Source organism: Chelonoidis abingdonii, chromosome 19, assembly GCF_003597395.2.
Source record: "Chelonoidis abingdonii isolate Lonesome George chromosome 19, CheloAbing_2.0, whole genome shotgun sequence".
NCBI lineage: Eukaryota > Metazoa > Chordata > Testudines > Testudinidae > Chelonoidis > Chelonoidis abingdonii.
This window is the reverse complement of record NC_133787.1, coordinates 43302772-43323757: the sequence shown is the minus strand read 5'-3', so window position 1 is coordinate 43323757 and position 20986 is coordinate 43302772. Positions and strand designations below refer to the sequence as shown.

The following is a 20986-nucleotide window of genomic DNA, read 5'->3' as shown; positions in this document are numbered from 1 at the left end:
GGATACCTAGTGACCATGCATGAGAAATCAGTTTAAAAGGCAGAAAGTGCAAATGCCCACTAAGCTGCATCCTGGGCATGACAGTACTAGTCTCACACATTTATACCAGATTGGCTACTGGCCACTGAGATGCAGGTCTCCTTAAACTCCTTTCTTTTGGGGAGTTTCAGCTTCATTGGGCAATGACACCTGCCAGGGAGAGAGATAAGAAGTCCAGTTTTTGGCATATTAAGTCTAGAATGCAGACTTAATTGCATAGCCAACAGCAATCAGTCTAAGGATCCTGCCACCCTGCTGCTCCCACCCAGGGTCAAGGAAAACAGCATCTTGAAAGCTGCTCAGGAAATTTCATTATTCCAATGTCATGGTTTCTAGTTTTTTTCTCACTTTTCAAATACTACAACAGACCCTGAAAGGTCTGAAAGGACCATTACAGTTTTTCCAGCCAGAAAATCTACTATTATCACTGCAACTAAGCAGGTAGGAAACCAAGACAAGCTTAGAAATAAAAGAACCTGGATAATAAACTAGACTCTAGCCCTTGATGAAAATGCACAGAAATGGCATATTCTTTCACCTGTACCTACGGTCACCTGAATATTTCATTGCTCTGCAGGAGGAGGGAGACCAAATACTATGGAGACAGGCACCTAAAAATACATGGAGAAATTAGAGGAGCATTTTGCAGATTTCCAAAATAATCCTGCCACAGGAACACAGCTATTTGATTATGTTGCTGTAGGATGCCAGCTGGCTTTCAATATTTCACAAAGTAACTGCCAGAACCCCTTGTTAGGAAGTAAAAGAAGGCAGGGACCTGCAGGAAGAAAGACTGCCCCGCTCCATCCTTTACAACGGAGTCTGATTTATTTGGGGATTTGTTTTTAAAGTTCTCTTATTTTTAGGTCCAGTTGGATCCCTACACTCTCCTACTTATTGGAGCTAGTTGTACCCAGCATACAATCCATCATGCATCTCCCACTACCCAGTAAATGGCTAATTACAAGTTCCCAATGTAAAGCTGGAGTCTCGCAGTCACTACCAATTCTGAATTTGTGACAGCATTAAAGATTAATTAAAATGGGCTTCTTTTATACTTGCATTCCTTAGTACAAGCTTTTACTCGACTGTTTTATCATACTCGACTGTTTTATCATATTCTCCCTCAGCATCTGTTCTTATATCTAACTATGCTGCCAGACTGTTTAGCAAATGGCATTATAATTACCACCATATCTTCTCTATGTAATAGCATATCACCACACAAGGTTCAGCACAATCATCCTTAATATGAAAGGAACACGTGGAAGGACAGCTTGTACATATTGTAAATTGCTGGAAGTTGAACCATGAATGGAGACAAAAATTATATTTCCTAGTCTTCATCACCTTGAGGTAGGCAGAATCCTCCCAAAGACCAATCTCTTACAAGTCTGCCAACTTCCCACAAGGACCATGGACCCTCATATACTCCTGCCTCCTCACCCAATTGTATATTCCAGAACTGCAAAATGTAATAGAAAATAGTTCTCTGCAGACCTGCAAAGAGAGTCAAGACCCCCTGATCCATCCAGTCGCATAAAGTTGTGTCGCAGGTTGAGGTAGGTGATGTCTTGACTGTAGAAGAGATGCTCAGGTACCTCCTCAAGGCTATAACAAGACAGATCAACTGTGCTGAGTCTCTGAGACACCACCTGAAAAAAAGAAAAGGGCAACAGAGTTACAGCTACATTTACAATTTTCTTTCCAGTTCAATTCAATGCAAGTTTATTGGTGGAACAAGCTAGACAAGCGCCAACAAAGCACAAGAAAATGAAACCCCTCAGGTATCTATCAGAGGCAAATTCAGCCCACTCAGAACAGGTTTACAAACGGTGTTTAGGATTTAATCCCAGGCTTGTATGTTGCTACTGTCCATTCCTGTCGGCAGGCACATACACAAGCATGGAGAAGGGCACAGGAAAGGCACTGCTCTGACTTGCATACATTTTTTGATTAAGAATACCAGCCAACCTAAACTGCAGGGGAAATCCAAGGTGAGATGAATATCTAACTTATCTTAGGCTTTAGTGCCACTGCCTATCTGCATAATATCTGAGCACCTTCAACATCAGACAGAATGGAAACCGTGATTACTCAGTAGGGTTTCTTTGCTAGAGGACGTTGTGAAGGCCAAACTATAAGAGGGTTAAAAAAAAATTAGACAAGTGCATGGAGGATAGGTCCATCAATGGCTATTACCAAGATGGGCAGGGATGGTGTCCCTAGCCTCTGTTTGCCAGAAGTTGGGAATGGATAACAGGGGATGGATCACTTGATTATCTGTTCTGTTCACTCCCTCTGAAGCACCTGGCATTGGCCACTGTTGGAAGATAGAATACTGGGCTAGAGAGACCTTTGGTCTGACCCAATATGGAAGTTCTTATGTTCTATTTGCTTGCTTTTGGAGTGTTGTGAATGCCATTCTTTTTATGCTGGAAAGGTACTATCAAAGAAGAAGGGTTTGCAACATTTCCTAGAGGTGCTTACTTTGAGCTTTCTGATCTGCACTCTCCCACAGGAGCAAAACTCTCTTGGCAGTTTGAAGATTGATATTTGGTCTCTTATGCAGCTGGGTGTAACAAGGCACTGGTCCTTGGATGCACATGCACCCATACGAAGACTGGCCTCCTTTCACAGAATTGCTTTTCAAGTGAGGGGTCTAAGCGAATAGCAAAGTCATGTGACTATGTGAAAGGGCATGCTGAGAGATATAAAGGCAGCTTGTGTTCTATTAGGAAGACTCAGATGAAATCAAGAGAGAGACAATTTTCCACAGTTCCCAAGCAGAGGGAAAGGAACCTGCTGGGAAGGTGATGGTCAAACTAGATGATCTCAATGCTCTCTTCTATCCTTGGATTTTATGACTATGAAAAAAAATTCAGTTGAGAGATTTGCAGGGAGAAAATCTCAGCTGGGACAGGATTATAAAGGACTAAGAAGTTCTGGAAAGAGGGCAAAACCCTGGTAAACAACTGGAAGGACTACTGAGTACTGGGAAGGTCTAAAAGGAACTGGCGAGCCTGGAAAAGCAGGGTGGGCTAACTATTATTTTGAGAATAAACCAGACCCCATAAGGCACGGGTAATTCAAAAGCACCAACTACGGTGGTTTAACTAGAGGGAAGGGGAGAAATGAGCTAAACCGAGGCAACAGATGGGTCCAGTGCCGATAAGCCCCTACTACACTGGGGAACGATCTATTAACTGCTTTGACAATTGCAACCTCTGCCTTAAACTAGCATTGGAAGCAAACTGGAAGCCAATGGAAGAAGAAGACAGCTGCATTCTGTATCAACTGCAGTTTCTGCATTATTTTCACAAATTATTATACTACATAAGAGCAAAGTCTTTAGTAGTGAAAACATGTATACATTGGCCTATATGGTGGAAGTCATACACTTTACACAAGAAGCCTTTGTTAGCATTCAGGCCAATCAATGTAAAGCAGAGAACAACAAATGCAAGTCAAACACATAAAAGATCTACCATGGAGAAATGGGATGTTTTACACGCCAAAGCAAACATAAGACATTATCTCTTAACCTGTATTTCACATCAGAAGCTAATACTATCTAAGGCCTGAGTTAGCACAGTCCATCAATCACCAATAAACATGCTCTGTAATACACAGGAATCATCACAGTGGATCAGACCAGTGCTCCATCTAGTCCAGAATTCTATCTTTGACAGTGGACAATACGTTTCAGATGAAGGTGCAAGACACCCTGTAACAGACAGTTATGCAATAACCTGTCCACAGAGAAACATCATCTGGCAGTTAAAGACTGGCTCATGCACTGAAGCTTGATGGTTTACATCCTATTTTTAATTCTACCTAATGTGACTGTGGATGCCCTTACTACCTGTATAACATCTAGTCTTTGTTGAATCCTGGTAAACTCTTGGCTTTTGGTTAAACAAAAATGTATTTCCTTAGATTAGATTTAAATTTATTGCCTTTCAGTGTCATTGAATGTCCCCCTGGTTCTCGTAGTCTGCAAAATGACCACTAAGAGTGCCTTACTACAGCAGACTTTCCAGATCTCTAATAATTTTCATCCTTTTCTCTGGCTCTTTCTGGTATATCACTAGTTCCCTCACTGTGAGTTTGGGCTTCACAGTGAGATCCCTTGCTCCAAAGTCCTCTTGCCCAGACAATGGTAATGTCAACTCTAGAATCTCCTGAGTCTCAGGACTGATTCCACTAGGATGTGGCACCAGTGAAACATAGAATCAGAAAAGCAGAATAGGCTTCCCTGCTATAATGACAAAGCCACTCTAAGGAGGTGCTGACAAGGTGAGTATCATTGGAACTGGACTCACTACCAAAGCCTGAAACAAAAGGAACAGGTGATGCTGTAACAGCCAATGTCAGGGGCTAAGACCGGATAACGGCACATCCAACATGGAGGATACGGTGGATGCCAATCTGACCAGTGACAAAGAGTCCAGTGCTAAAGGTCCTGATGCAGAGATCTCCAACACCAGGAGTACCGAAGCCAAGAGACCCAATATAAAACACAAGTCTGATATAGCCAATATCAAACGAGTCTGTGCCAATGCACCTGAAGTATCTGATACCCCCTTCATTGTTGGATTTTTGGGTCTCAGACACCCAGCTTGGCACAGCACCGAGTTGTGAGATTCATGCTCATTTTTTCTGCTTCTTCCTTACTTGCGAGGAGAGAAAATGATGCCAGAAATGCAATCCCTTCAGGATTTAATGGGCCTGCCACATGAACAGAATGTTGAAGTGAAGCTCAACATTGAAGCCATCCCCTTCTGATTCTGCTCTGATGTGGAATAAGAATGTGGACCTGAACAGAATCCACCTCCTCTGGTCGTATTTGGATTCTGTGCTAACTCAAATCCAACAGAGATGCTCTCTGTGAGTCTAGCACATTGTTCAGGTGGATGCAGCCAAGGCAGTAGGAAGACTGCTGTAGCTGGGAAGAAAGAGAAGTTAGTCTCTGGGATTAGTTTTGAAGACTGCAATAAACTTCAGATGCTTGGTTAATATGAATAGTGCTATCAGTGTGGGACAGCGCAGAACTACAGCTCATAGCTGCTACATAGCTGTCGTGGAATGCTGAAATGAAGCATCCAGCAGATCAGACAGACATGCAATGGTTAAGTACCCTCCAACCCACAGATGTCATAGTTCAAAGGAAGCCATCAAGTGACCTCAGTACTCTCTAAGAACACAAGTTAGAAGCTGTTCTCAAGAGTAAGCCTGTTCCAAAACTCTCCAAGCTTTCTTTCCTCTTGGCCCGTATCAGAGCACCCACACCTACAGTTTATTAGGCCTCACCATGGATGCCTGCCGGTGCCATCTCTGGTACTCTGATAGCGTTTCAAAGCAAACATGGTAGGTTTGAGCTTGTGCACCAGCAGAGCTGAAAGCAAGTGAGTGCTGCCGACGCTTCACTTCTTCCACCTGAAAAGGGAGAAATAAGAACAAAAATAGCCTCGCAATTAAATAATCTGAAATGCGGGGGGGGGGGGGGGAATGTTAAACAAAACCAATACAAGACACTCCAAAAAGTACAGTCAAGTCAGTTCCCTCTGGCTGATAGACAGCAAGAACTCCTTTTCAGAACCTCTCTGTTGAAACAGACCAATTTTTACAGTAGGGGGCTGAGTGTAGAAACCATGTATTTTGTTTGTCATTACCACTGCAAGCCAGGGAGTGGAGTAGCACCCCCAGCACCATCAGTGTGGGAACTAAGGGAACAGACCCTTCTGGGTCACGGTAAATTGCTGGACATGTAAAAGTATCATGTAATTTATGGCTGAAGCACAGAACCTGCAGTCCTTTCACCGTTTTATTGCCTAGAAAATCAGGAGAGAGAGGAGTGAGGCAGACTCTCACTAAAGAGGCCTAGACTGACTTCTTGTAGGGAACATCGTCATTCTCACATCTCACCTACAGGAAACTAAGAAAGAACCAGTTAGGCCCAAAGCCTCACCTTCCCTCCAACAAGAGGCAGGATGTGCATCTTTCCTGTATGGCAATCCTTCGCTGAGGATACGATGAGGCAGGTGCCACAGAGAATGACCAAGCGTTCTGCCCACTTGTGCAACTGTGTCTTCCCTTTGCGCACATTATAGACCCCAGACAGAAGGGTTCGGTCTAGTTGCTCCACTTGACATGGCTTTTCTGAAAAGAAAATGGCACTTTATCATCCACTTTTCACTGGATTCTTCATTTCCAGCTCATGGGAATAATTAGCACCAAAAAACCGCACACAATCTCAGCTATTAAAACAGACAACTATAGGTAAAACAAGGCAGAGTAAATAGTAGTAGACTGAGAACAGAGTCTCATTTGCAGGATAAACAGCCTGTAACAAACAATGCAATAATATTTACCAATATTTTGCAGAGAGAGGAATGATTATATATTGTTATGCTTAAAGACGTTACTGCTGCAGTCAAGTGTGTCTGATTTACATCCAATCACAGGCACCATTAAAGTTGATGGGAATGCTAGCCAACCTTCATTCTGGCTAAATGGAAATGCAATTAAGCTCCTTTACAGAGTAAGATAGCTGAAACCACTGCCTAAGGCACTGGGCCACATGGGAAGGCTTTAGCCAGAATTCAAGGCAAAGAGGAGTTTCCTTGGGGACTGATTGCAAAGGCAGGGGGCACTGATTGGTTGCAGCTGTTTTTGCATGAGTGGACGGGTGGAGAAATAGTCATGAGCATGGCCCCGAGAGGGAACAGAGACAGAATTCCTTGGGGCACAAGACTGGCTGGAAAGCCAGGCTTGGAATTTGTGAGCACGGAAACTGGTCTGTTGTTGTTGTTTGCTCCTGTGATGTACACAGAAACAGAACAATGTACATTCTTCACATCAAAGAAATTCTGACTTGTAGCATCAATTTCTCTTCCTAACAGAAACAACTTGGTAAGACCCCACATACTGCTAACTACTCAGGCCAAGAGGCAAGAGTATGTTCTGAGATAAACTATGATGGAATTAAAAAAAAAAATCCTCTTCCTTGATATGTCATTGTTTAACTTAGAATGCAAGCTCTTTGGGGCATAGACCTGGTGCTGTCCGCAAAGTACCATGCACATCAAAAGCATAACAGAAATACTTCATGGGTTAGCATTAGTCTAGCAATTTTGCCTTTGAGAAAGAAATCAAAGATGCAGCAAAGTTACAGTTTTCTAGTTAAATGAACTTAAAAATGAATTCTGGCTTGCTAAGACGTATGAAAGGCTATTTTAAGTTTGTCTTTTGATACAATAAGAATTTAAAATAATTAAATGTTTTCTAGTAAAATTCTGCCACAAGATCTCTCTCCTGCTTTCTTAGTATTTGTGTTTCTTGCACTTTGGGGAGTTTTTAAAATGCTTTGTATTTTTGTTTATTTTTTGCCACAATTCCTTTTGCAAGGTCATTTTTCATCTTCAATAGCCTGAAAATTATTCAAACATTGATTTGCGTGTGGCATAATATTTCATCCATAGCAGTGGTCCCCAACATTTTTCATCTGGCAGGCACCAGACAACGAGCCAGGGAGGACTGTGGCAGCTGACGAGCATCTGCAGAAAATTCCGCCGACAAGCAGCAACGTCAATAGGCATCACTGCTGAAATGCTGCCGACAAGCTGCTTGTCGGCGGAATTTCAGCAGATGCTCATCCGCTGGCCAGTATATGGGCACACTTAGATGCCCCGGCGGGCGCCATGGCATACGTGGGCACCGCTTTGGGGACCCCTGATCTATAGGTATTGGAAAATGGAACATTTCTCTTGACACCTTGTATATGGTGTAGCGATCTGAATATACGGTTAAATAAAGAGGTATCACATATGTATATTATTGTTTTATAAAATCCTGACAATTTCTGGAGACACAGCTGTTAGAATTTTTAAGAGCACCACTCATGCAGAAGACTGTACTTCTAATTTGCACAGGATGGGGCTTGGCACATCCATTAAAATTCACTGTAAACAGGAAAAGTAAACCATTGATATAAGTACTTAGACGGTGCCCATCACTACAGTATCTGAGTAACTTTGCTCTTCTACGCCAATCCAAGTGCCCACTGCAGGAAGCTGGTTTTTCTTTATTTAAAAATGCCAGTGTAAGAAAGTTCTTAAAGTAATTGACAAATAGTTCTTGAGGTTAGGAAAAGAAAGAGACCTGTAGCTTTCACATTCTACAGGGTGGCAGATGTTCAGGCACAATGCCTTTTCTGCCAGGAAAAATCCTTGCTTTAAAATTTAAAAAATTCATAAATTGATTGTGGTTGCAATCAGAAGCATGGAATAAAATATAGAATCTTGGAAAGGGTAAACTTCTTAATGCTGATATATGGGCTATTCAGATAATCTGCTAAGTGAAAACATAGTAGTTGTACATAAAATATCACATTGCAAGAGTAAAAATATTTCAAGACATTTAAAACAATGTCTAGAAATCAGGAATGGAGACTTGCAAACATCACTGAAGATTTGGAAATATTAGTTCTGTTTGCCAGTTTTGTACTGATATGGTTCCATGATATAAGTAGTTCTAATGCAAGCGGAACAGCCTTTTCTGGGTTTGAGGGACTCTGCATAGAAGACACCGTGTTACACTCCCTATTTTGATATCAAAATCACAGATGTGAGGCTAACTTGAATGAACCTCACCTTGCCTCACAACCTCATGAAACCAGGAACCCAAAACAACATCCAGCCACTCATCCTACAAAGAAGAAAACAAAGGAAAGAGGAATCCGATCCCAGGCACTATCTCAGGGCTGGCCAACCTGAGAAGAAGCCAGAATTTACCAATGTACATTACCAAAGAGCCACAGTAATACATCAGCAGCCCCCCATCACCTCCCCCTCCCCATGCCTCCCGCCCACCAGCAGCCCTGCCGATCAGTGACCCCCCCTCCCTCTTTGCACCTCCTCATCAACTGTTTTGTGTAGAAGGCTGGTGGGGGGATGAGGAGGGACAACGGGGGCATGGCAGGCCAGGGGCGGCATAAGGGGGCCCTGAAGTCATCAGCTGCCATGGGCACCTGGAGCTGTCGGCTACCACAGGGCCACTCAGAGGCCTGAGCCACTGTGTCTGTAGTGGGGGCCATGGAGCTGTCAGCCACCGCCATTGTGGCAGGTGCCAGACGCTCCCCCTCCTGCAGTAGGGCTCAGGCTCTCCACCTCCTGTCAGACCCCCGCCATTATTTTTAGTAAAAGTCACAGACAGGTTGTGTGCTTCCGTGAATTTTTCCATAAACCCCCTGATTTGCATTAATTACATTAGCCTCCTTTAATTCTTTATTAATTGAGTCCCATATCAGTCAATCCATTCTTTACTCGGGATTGATGTCAGGCTGATGGGCCTGTAATTACCCTGGTCATCCTGTTTACCCATTTTAAAATCTGGCACAATATTAGCTTTCTTCCAGTCTTCTGGAACTTCCACAATGCTCTGAAACCTATTGAAAATCAACATTAATGGTTCAGCAAGCTCCTCAGCCAGCTCTTGCATGCAAGTTATTTTAATCTGCCAACTTAAAAATGTCTAACTTCAGTAGCTTCAGTTTAACATCCTCCAGAGATACTAGTGAAAGGAAACAATGTTATAACCACCAGATGATGAGACTATATTATTTGTTTTCCCCCAAACACTGAACAATATTTATTGAACATGCCTATCTTTTCTACATTATTGATAATTCTACCATTTCTATCTAGTAATGGACCAATATTGTTGTCAGGATTCTTTTTGTTCCTAATATATTTTTAAAACTCCTCATTGTTCTTAATGCTACTGATTTTGCCTTGCGTCCCTTTGCTTCTCTTTTCAACTTATTACAATTCCTAATTTCTGATATATATTCATTAACATCAATTTCTCCTTTCTTCTATTTGTTTATATTACATATATATACACACGTGTTTGTGTGTGTGTGTTCACTCCCCCTCCTCTAAACCAGGTCAGTTTTTTAATCAGCACAGCCCTCTTCCTTAATTGTGGCTTTTTGGACATCTAGTAAGGTGTTCTTAAATGATCACCAATTCTCATTCACATTTTTCTGATTAAATACTTCCTCCCACTTGATCTGGCTCATAGTTAATTTCAGCTCTGTGAAATTAGCCCTATTAAAGCACCAAGTATGCCTTTATTACAGTGGGGGAGGGATTATTCTGCTTGCACATTATAAATGTGATCAAGTCATTATCTCTTGCACCTAAGCTACAATTTATGTTTAGTTCTGTGATCAGTTCCTTTGATAGAACAAGTTTAATAAAGAATTCCCCTGTGTAAGCTGAAACTGTGAGTAAAGAAATTGTCATCAATAATGTTAGAAATTCCAAGGATGTTTTAACGCTGGCAGCACAAGACCTCCAGCATGTGACACCCAAATTGAAGTCCCTCATGATCACACAGCTTTTCTTCCTACACATTATAGATAGGAACATAATGCATTCCCCAGTGTGATTGAGTGGTCTGTAGCAGACACCAACTGACACCCTGTCTTATGCTTTATATGTTAGGACATCGATCCATAAGCATTCAAGATAATTTTCTTGTGAGTTATCAGTGGCTTGGAAACAGGTCATGTCTTTTTTGAGAGTGTCACTCTCCCATCCCTTTTGCTCACTCATGTCTTTCTAAATAGGTTATAACCATTCCAGTTAGGTGAATCATCCGATCAGGTTTCAGTAATATCAACAAGATCAAATTTATGCTCATAAATGAGCAATTCCAATTCTTCTTGTTACCAAGGCTTCAAGCAGTGGTGTATAAGCAATAAAAGTATTTCTTCTCTTCGTGTCCTTTGGTTCCTTGATTTTCTTCTCAACATCTCAATTTTGTGCTAAGAACTCTTATCTTCCCTCTTTTTAAAACCCTCCGCTTTTGCTGTTCATTTAGTCCCCTTCTCACTATTCTAGCCAGCCTGTCCCCCAGGAGATTGGTCCCTACCTTCTACTGAGGTGGAGGCCATCCAAAATATACAAGCCCCTCTCCCCAAGGAAGGTGACCAGTGTTCCACCTCTTACCTAGCCAGTGGTTTACTTCCAGAATCTTCTGTCTTCCTTTGCTCATGGGACAGAAAGGATCTCATAGAAGATTGCTTGGACATTCTTCTTCTTTAGCATGCTTTTGAGTTCCCCAAAATCATCTATTATCTGTGAGATATCCTGTGATGCAGTGTCATTAGTGCCAATATGAACCATCACCAGTGGATCCTTAACGGTTGACTGCAGAAGTTTATCCAATTTTAGAGTGATGTCTCATGTCTTGGCTCCAGGAAGGCAGCACACTGTCCTGTTGTCCACGTATCCCTTGCAGAATGTTGGTTTGGTTCTTCTGCATATTGAATCTCCAACAAGGATAGTCTGTCCTCCATGGGCAGTTGAGAACTCTGTGGGTAAGCATGATTTTCTTACAGTTTGGGCTGAGCTACCATAGACATGTGTTCCATACATCTCTGTTCCCTTAGACCTGCTCGATCTTGAGAGTTATCTTTCAAAGTTTGCACACTAAGCACCTGGTATCAACTGGAAACTTTTAACTGTGTGGAATTCTTCCCAGTCCTCTTTTCTCTGGTTGCCACACCCTGCTACATAAAATGCTGCCATGACCTCCTGCCTCTGGTGGTTATGAACTGCCAAGTCTCTTCTCTGCCTTCCCTTCTCGGTGACTTCTTGGTGACCCACAAGCTTTGAAGAAATTTATGCAGAGTGTGAAAAATCCACCACCTGAGTGGTATTTTTAAGATCACTTACATCTGTGTGTAGAAAGAGTTCTTCTGTCAACCTAGCAACCACCTCTCAGGGAGGAGGATTACTTTTGTTGATGGGAGAAGGCAGTTTAGGTTGTATCTACAATGAGCCAATGCTGCTGCTGGAAGGAGGTCCCATGGTACTAAGGCCCAAGGAAATAGAGGTGTATGTGTGTGTGAGGCTCATTTCCAGTAATCTCTGCATGGAGGAAAAAAAGTCTTCATGAGATTATCTCCGTTCAGTGGGACTATTTTCCCTGAGGGGAGCAGTGAGAAGCTGACTTGACTCACGTACTAGGGGAACAGCACATACTGGTACCCCTGCAGCCATAGCCACTGAAGACAGAGGCAGCTGTAGAGGCAACTCCATGGGAAATAAAAAATCCATTAGTGCCTGTCCATTTGGTAGGAACAAGGGGTGGGGAGTAAAGATCCCAAGAGTAAGTTCTGGAGATAGAAGTTCTTACTGCAGGCAATTGGAGGAGTTAGAGCTCACTGATTTGTAATGAATAATTTGATACTTTAGCATCTTTCATTGCTAATAAAGCAGTTCTGGTTTCCTCAGATTTATTTAAAACAATTTATTATTATTTGTTTATTTGTGAAAATATTTACTATCAACCTACAGAATGAAAAACTTTAACAATCTGATGTTCCAGCTGTGTTGATTAGTTGCAATTGAGTCAGACCAGGCACACAGTATGGATTCTGTTCTCTGGCTGCATGATATGCAAGCCATTCAAGTACATATTTAAAAAAAGTACATTTGCCTAAGAACATTCATGCACTCAACTTTGAAGTGCGTCTTCCACAAAACATTCACATCAATAAAACAATCATTTGAATACTGGTGGAAAGTGAACACAGTAGAGTTCAACCAAGTATTTGTGGAAATGTGCTCAGCTCCACTAGGGAGCTATCCAGCAGGAAGATAGCTGGTGATGATGACTAGTGGAAGAACAAGACAAACTGGTTAGAGTAGTGCGAGGAATGCAACAAAACGCAAAGGGATGAAGTTTCAAAATTGTAACACTAGGCTGCTTATCAGAAAACATTTTAGCTGTGAGATCTATCAGACTCTCTCCCCAAGAAGTGTCAGGAGCCCCATTATTTGAGATATTTAAACCATTCTAGAAAGAGCTTTTCAGAAATATATGTTGTATTGTATTTTAATCCAATACTGACAAGAAGTATTACAGCTTAGATGCGCCATGAAGGCATACCAAATGTCTAACTGTAGGCCAACTAGCTTGACCAAGTGTCTCAATTTTATAGGGACAGTCCCGATATTCAGGGCTGTGTCTTATATAGTGCCTATTACCCTCCACCTTTGTCCTAATTTTTCACGCTTGCTATTTGGTTACCCTCAGGCCAACTGGGAAAGTTACTCAGCTAATGACAAAAAACAGACAGATCAGTAAATGAGTAACACATGCATTATTTCTGATTATTGTCCCAGTGTGTTGGAAGTAAAACCCAAAAGGTAGTCATCCTCGCACAGAACACTCCATGGGATACTTTATGCATATACTGTGTTAATTTGTCACATTTTATGAAACACGCTGCAACAATGTTTTGATAAACATTTATATACGTATCTCTACAATCTCTCAAATACATACAAAAACAAGTTAAACAATATTAAGGCCGCAAAGTCAAGCATTCAAAAATTACAGAATGCCAGAATTTAGTTTGTAGATGTAATCTTAACTCTACCTCTTTGTGCAGATGCATTATAATATTGCCTTTCCCGTCTCATTCAGTGGAATGGAAGCCTCAGCCATGCTATCCATACTGAAGGGACTGTTGGCAGGATCAGTGCCTAACTATTCAGCTGCAAACAGTTAAATGAAAAGCTATTTGACTGAAGAAAAGTTAGAATTAGGTTCAATATTCAGCCAAGTAGCAATTAGAAGCTGATACTTCATAAGCTTTAGATCAAAAACATCTTTTAATCTCAAATTTGTAGGTTTCTATGACCTGGGGGAAATTATTTGATTCAACATGTGACTCTTCAGTCTATACATCCCTACCAAACAACTGTAAGATACTTAGCACAAACTAATTTGTTGTGGTATTTTACCTAGGCTCTTCAGCTTTGCTGCCACAACAGAGATTAGGCTATTTGGAGATGGCACAGGGGAGGTGACTTGCCAAATTTTGAGTGTTTGAAGATTCCTGTTGATTTGCCTTTGAGCCCACAAGTTAGTGGCAGCCTGGAATGCTGGCTCTGTATCACTCAGGATAGCTGGATTCCTTACCAGTGTCATGTGAGTGCATGGCACCACATGAGGACAGACTAATTTTAGAAAGCCTGCATAACATATCAGGTTCTATCTTCTCAGTGCAAAGCTTGTACATCTAAGATGTTAATAAGCTGCACTATAGCAGAAAAAAAATGAGAGTGAAGGCAGCATGCAAATGCCAGCACCGACAACGCCTGCAGCATAGGCAGCAAGACAGCAGCTGCAGTAGCACAGGCCAGGCTGAGGAACAAAGCAGAGTCCAGCATGCTCCTTTATTATATATTAGCGTAGAACAGGAGATACTAAAGAATGCTTCAGTGCCACTGCTATACATCAAGATTCCCAGAGGCAGGAAGGGTCTGTCAGGTTACATTAGTTAATGCATTAGCAGGACTTTTAGTTAATGACTGAAGACAGCTAACTGAGAGAAGTATGAACAAATGAAGTAATGCTTATCAGTTCACAGTACACCAGCCTGTCACTACAAATCTGCACTACATAGCAGCCTTTCCTTCAGAAATCAGGCTGCCACACCACAAGGATATGAGTAAGATGCACCATACACCTAAACCCCTTTCCCAATTTTTTTCTTTCCAACAACCCATTCTCAGCTAGGTTCAGGACTGCATGTTAAAACTTTCCCTGCAATACATGAGCTAAATGTGCCTGTTCTATGGCATAAACTGTAAAAGGTACAATGGGTACCAGGTTTAATCCCTACCAGGTCCAGAGCCAGACTGATAATCTAGGGCCCTAAACACAACATAATATGGGGCTCCAGTGTCATACTGATTGCCACTTGCAGTTGTAGTAACAGAAGGAATCTGCCATCCAGAAATATTTAGATTCATAGATTTCAAGGGCAGAAGGGACCACTGTAGTCAAGTCTGACCTCCTGTATAGCACAGGACATAGCACTTCTCCAAAATTATTCCTAGAGCAGATCTTTTAGAAAACATCTCATCTTGATTTAAAAATTGTCAGCAATGGAGAATCCACCACAACTCCTGGTAATTTGGTTCAATGGTTAATTTCCCTTATTGTTAACAATTTATACCTTGTGTCCAGTCTGAATTTGACTAGATTCAACTTCTGATTGGATCAAGTTATACTCTACTAGACTGAAGAGCTCATTATTAAATATTTGTTCCTCATGCAGATACTTACAGTCACCCATTAACCACCTCTTTGTTAAACTAAAAGAGCTCTGAGTATCACTGTAAGGTAGGTTTTCTAACCCTTTAATCATTCTTGTGGCTCTTCTCTGAACCCTCTCCAATCAATGTCCTTCTGAAATTGTGGGCACTAGAAATGGACACAGCATTCCAGCAGTGGTCACACCAGTGCCAAATACAGAAGTAAAATCACCTCTCTGCTTCTTCCCAGGATTCTCCCTTATGCATCCCTGGATTGCATTAGCTCTTTTGGCCACAGAATCACATTGGGAGCTCATGTTCAGCTGACTATCACAACCCCCACCCATCTTTTTCAGAGTCACCGTGGCCCAGGATACAGTCCCCCATGGGACTCTATCCCCATGGCCTACACTCTTTGTTTCTAAATAATAAAAACAAATAATAATTGGAGAAATACCTATCTCCTAGAACTGGAAGGGACCCTGAAAGGTCATGGAGTCCAGCCCTCTGCCTTCACTAGCAGGACCAAGTGCTGATTTTTGCCCCAGATCCCTAAATGGCCCCCTCAAGGATTGAACTCATAACCCTGGGTTTAGCAGACCAATGCTCAAACCACTGAGCTATCCCTCCCCCTAGGGGATATAATACATTTAGCTGTATTAAAACACATTTGCTAGCACCCAGTTTACCACGCAATCCAGTTTGCTTTGAATCAGTGACCTATCCTCCTACTATTTACCAATCCTCACAAATTGTGTGTCATCTGCAAACTTTATCAGTGATGATTTTGTTTTCTTCCAGGTCATTGATAAGAAATGTTAAATAGCAAAAGACCAAAAACTGATCCTTGCAGGACCCCATTGGAAACACACCTGCTCGATGACCATTCCCCATTTATAGTCACATTTTGAGACCTATCAGTTAGCCAGTTTTTAATCCATTTCATGTCACTTTTATTGTCTATCATTTTATTTCTAATCAAAATGTCTTTGATACTACATCAAATGTCTTAGAGATATTTAACTATATTACATCAACACTACTAACTTTAACAACCAAACTTGTAATCTCATCAAAAAGATATCAAGTTAGTTTGATAGGATCTATTTTCAATAAATGCATGTCTATCCTGCATTACTCTCATTTAATTCTTTATTAATCAAGTCCCGTATCAGCCACTCCATAATCTTGCCTGGTATTGACTGGAGGCTGACAGGCCTAGAATTACCTAGGTCATCCTGTTTACCTTTTTTAAAAATCGGCACAACATTAGCTTTCTTCAAGTCTTCTGGAACTTCCACAGTGCTCCAAGACTTATTGAAAAATCAACATTAACGGTCCAGTGAGCTTGATTAAAAGTCTTGGATGCAACTTATCTTGACAAGCCGATTTAAAATGTCTAACTTCAGTAGCTTCTGTTTAACAGCCTTCAGAGATAGTAGTGGAAAGGAAAGTGTGTTATCACCATATGATGAGAGTATCAGAGGGGTAGCCATGTTAGTCTGGATCTGTAAAAGCAGCAAAGAGTCCTGTGGCACCTGACAGACTAACAGACATATTGGAGCATGAGCTTTCATGGGTGAATACCCACTTCGTCGGATGCAACGAGATTATATCATTAAGGCCCTACTTGAATTGTGGGATGAGTGTCATATAATTGCAACTGAGTTGCGGCCAAGACATGGAAAATCGTGGAAAAATAATAATGAACCTTTATTAATTGTGGTAATCTGGAAAAGCCAGCCACCCCGGCTGACAGATATATAAGTCTCTGCTGCTCTCCTGCAGAGGAGGAACAGCAGCAGAGGACATCCCAGCACTCACACCCTGGCTGCTAGAATATCTACTTGGGGAGAGAATGGGCTGTGCCCAGTGCACTCTTCTCCTACCACAAAGACCCATATGCTGGCATAGCATTGGTGGGAAGACACCCCTCCCCCAAGCATCAGGTTTCAGAGTGTTCCATTGTGTATGAAGAGTGCAGTTAACCATGGTCTTCATCCCGGAACTTCAGCTGGTCTTTTAGCTATTCTGAGTTCAGGATCTTGATGATCACGACTGAGACCTGAACTTCACTCAATATTCTGTGGGAAGCCAACATGGAGAGAATGGAGGACAGATTTCATGTGCTCACAGTAGCCTGTATTTCTGAGATGCACTGCAGCATTCTGTACTAGCTGAAGGATCATAAGAGCTGATGGCTTCATGCTCAAGTATAGCGCATTGCTGTAGTCTACGTGAGAGGTAATGAAAGCATGTATAACTGAGGCCAGGTCAGCATCTCCTAAAATAGGATGGAATCTGCTGCTAGCCAAATAGAGATGGTAGAAAGTGTTACTAGGGGATGATGCTATGAGAGAGTTTAGATCAGGGAAGAATCTAGCAGCACTTTTAAACAGTGGAGTGAACTGACCAATTGAGGTTGTCTACTTTCTACCAAAGGAGACTGCAATGTCACTGCAAACTCTTCAGAGCACTTTCTTCTATCCACCAGCAGACCCTCTCTCTTGCTCAGGTTCAGCTTCCATCAGCTGTTCTTCATCCATGAACTGATCTCATCCAAGCACTGGGCCACCTTGATGATAGTGGTATAGTTATATGTGGGGAAAGATAAATAGACCTGTCTCTCTCATCTGCATATTCTGGCAGGTGAGCCCATGTCATCTTACTAGTTCACCTATTGGCTCCATGTAGAGATGATAAGACCAACAAGACAACGGATCTTTGTGGGACTTCACAGGTGAGGGGTATGGTGGAAGTGATGGAGTTTCCATCCGTACTCTTTGGATGAATCTTTCCAGGAACAACAAAGCATTTCAGCACTTTCTCCTCGCCTCCTGACTCATCTATGTGTGCATGTTTTCGTCCCTTTTGCTCAGACTTAGCTACATTTTTTGTTGTGTGGCAAACCAACTGTTCTGCTATCTCGAAACCAGAGATTAGAATACATTAATGCTGAAGAAGTTTCTGCTGTGCTTATGCAGTGATTATTTGCACATACTTCTCAGGTTAAAGGGGTGAAGGAACTCTAAGGAATCCGTTTCCTAGAGCCAGATCAGATCTAGTCACTACCAGAACATCCTAATCTGAGTCACAGAGCAAAACTAACGCAGCAGCTGGGCTTCCCATAGACAAATTGGGATCAGATCTAGTCAGAATACATAAATCAGGAATTCCAATTACAGTAAATACTGTGGATTAAAAGAAAAACTAAACTTCAATCAAAAATATATATACCTAACTTTTATCAGACTCATGATTAGGATCTGTAATCCATCCCTCTAGTCCCATTGCTGCATTGTTGATTTTCTAGCAACGAAAAAATTAATACAGATCCAAAAAGAAAAAATGAATGAAATCTACTATAATAAAAGGCAAGTATTATTCAAAGAAGAGCGTGTAATATTATATTGGATATATTTTACACACACCAGCATTGCACTGATATCCCCCTTCCACCTGGCTTGACCTATCCAAAGGCCCACACAGAACGACATCACTCATCTACCTTTCCTCGTACTATAACATGATCTCAGTGGCCCTGTACTGTATGTATTTTCTGTCAAGAGCCCCGGGTTACAGGGCACAGGAGATGACTAAGTATAAAGCAGCTCAGCACCCCCTTTGGCAAGGGGAATTTACCACCCCACCCTAATGTGGAATAGTTGGACTGTAACTAAAGAACCGCTGCTCAATGCTAGATATCTCACAAATATCCTGCTATCAGTGTATAAACTCCTCTTTCGAAGCAAATCAATCAAGAAGCTACCAAAAAACCTCTCTCTCTCTCAGACAGGCTTCAAGTCAGTGCATGGTACAGAAACAGCACTTGCTGCTCTTCTCAATGACAATGGAAACACATCCATACTTTTCCTGCTGGACATGTCTGCATCATTTGGTATCACTGACCAAATACTCCTGTCCTACCCCCAAGACGCTGCAAGAGTGAATAGTATCTCCCTGATATGGCTCAAAACATAGGTTCATTATGGGCAACTGTTCCTCTGCTCCATACTCACACCTGTGGAGTCTCACAAGGTTCAATCCTCTCTCCCATATCATTCAATGTCTATGTGAAACTGTTGGGAAGGCTGCCAAGATAACACACGCCGAAGTGTCAGCAGCATACAACCACCACTAAGCTCTACATCTCCTTTAGGTCAAATGTAAACGGCACTCTCTCAATGTCTAAGATGAAATCAGCTCTCAGATGAAGAACAGCTGGCTGAAGCTGAAATTAGGCAAGATGGATGGAAGTGCTTTCCTTTTCCTACCAGCATCACAAGAACTTGACTCCTCTCCAGTATCCCCCAAAATTAACAGCATCTTTCCTCACGTTATCAGCTTTGTCCCCAGCCTGGATATTCTTCTGTCTCCTTAGTGCTACTGGATGAACAAATAGCTGTAGCAGAAAAAATAACATAACACACAACATAAGATAAAATAAACACACTTCCATTTGAGGGTTACCTACTAGGATGGGTGCACATACATGGCCAAGGTGAGCCATGGATTCATGACCTCCAGGCTTGATTACTTCATTCCTAGATATGAACTTCAAGGACACAATCTGAACACAACTCCAGCTGGTACAACACAGAGCAGCACATTGGTTAGCAACCCACATCACTATGGTCCCGACCCTGGAGCTCTGCTTTCATAGAATCATAGAACATCAGGGTTGGAAGAGACCTCAGAAAGTCATCTAGCTCAATCCCCTGCTCAAAGCAGGACCAACACCAACTAAATCATCCCAGCCAGAGCTTTGGCAAGCCGGGCCTTAAAAACCTCTAAGGATGGAGATTCCACCACCTCCCTACGTAACCCATTCCAATGCTTCACCACTCTCCTACTGAAATAGTGTTTCCCAATATCCAACCTAGACCTCCCCCACTGCAACTTGAGACCGTTGCTTCTTATTTTGTCATCTGCCAACACTGACAACAGCCTAACTCCATCCTCTTTGGAACCCCCCTTCAGGTAGTTAAAGGCTGCTATCAAATCCCCGCTCACTCTTCTTTTCTGCAGACTAAATAACCCCAGTTCCCTCAGCCTCTCCTCGTAAGTAGTGTGCTCCAACTCCTAATCATTTTCATTGACCTCCGCTGGACTCTCTCCAATTTGTCCACATCCCTTCTGTAGAGGGGGGGCCAAAACTGGACATAATCCTCCAGGTGTGGCGTCACCAGTGCCGAATAGAGGGGAATAACAAATTCCCTTGATCTGCTAGCAATGCTCCTCTTAATACAGTCCAATATACTACCTTCTTGGCAATGAGGGCACACTGCTGACTCATATACAGCTTCTCGTCCACTGTAATCTCCAGGTCCTTTTCTGCAGAACTGCTGCTTAGCCAGTTGGTCCCCAGCCTGTAGCGATGCATGGGATTCCTCCTTCCTAAGTGCAGGACTCTGCACTTCTCCTTGTTGAACCTCATCAGATTTCTTTTGGCCCAATCCTCCTATTTGTCTAGGTCGCTCTGGACCCTATCCCTACCCTCCGGCATATCTACCTCTCCCGCCAGCTTAGTGTCACCTGAAAACTTGCTGAGGTTACAATTCATCCCATCATGCAGGTCATTAATAAAGATGTTGAACAAAACCAGCCCCAGGACCAACCCCAGGGCACTCTGCTTGATACTGGCTGCCAACTAGACACCAAGCTGTTGATCACTACCCGTTGAGCCTGACAATCTAGCCAGCTTTCTATCCACCTTATAGTCCATTCATCCAATCCATACTACTTTAACTTGCTGGCAAGAATATGTGGGAGACCATATCAAAAGCTTTGCAAAAGTTAAGATATAGCACATCCACCGCTTT

General features: G+C 42.2%; 1 protein-coding gene across 3 annotated transcripts in view; it reads right to left on the bottom strand.

Annotated features, from left to right (window-relative positions):
• Window positions 1-20986, bottom strand: part of PHLPP2 (PH domain and leucine rich repeat protein phosphatase 2) — a 134835-nt gene that overhangs the window by 84700 nt on the left and 29149 nt on the right. For all 3 annotated transcript variants that reach the window (XM_075073616.1, XM_075073618.1, XM_075073617.1), the window contains exons 3-5: window positions 6011-6201; window positions 5353-5478; window positions 1540-1694 (exon numbers count right to left, since the gene is read on the bottom strand). In XM_075073616.1, coding sequence (XP_074929717.1) covers window positions 1540-1694; window positions 5353-5478; window positions 6011-6201 — 472 coding nt within the window. The remainder of the gene's footprint in view (window positions 1-1539; window positions 1695-5352; window positions 5479-6010; window positions 6202-20986) is intronic.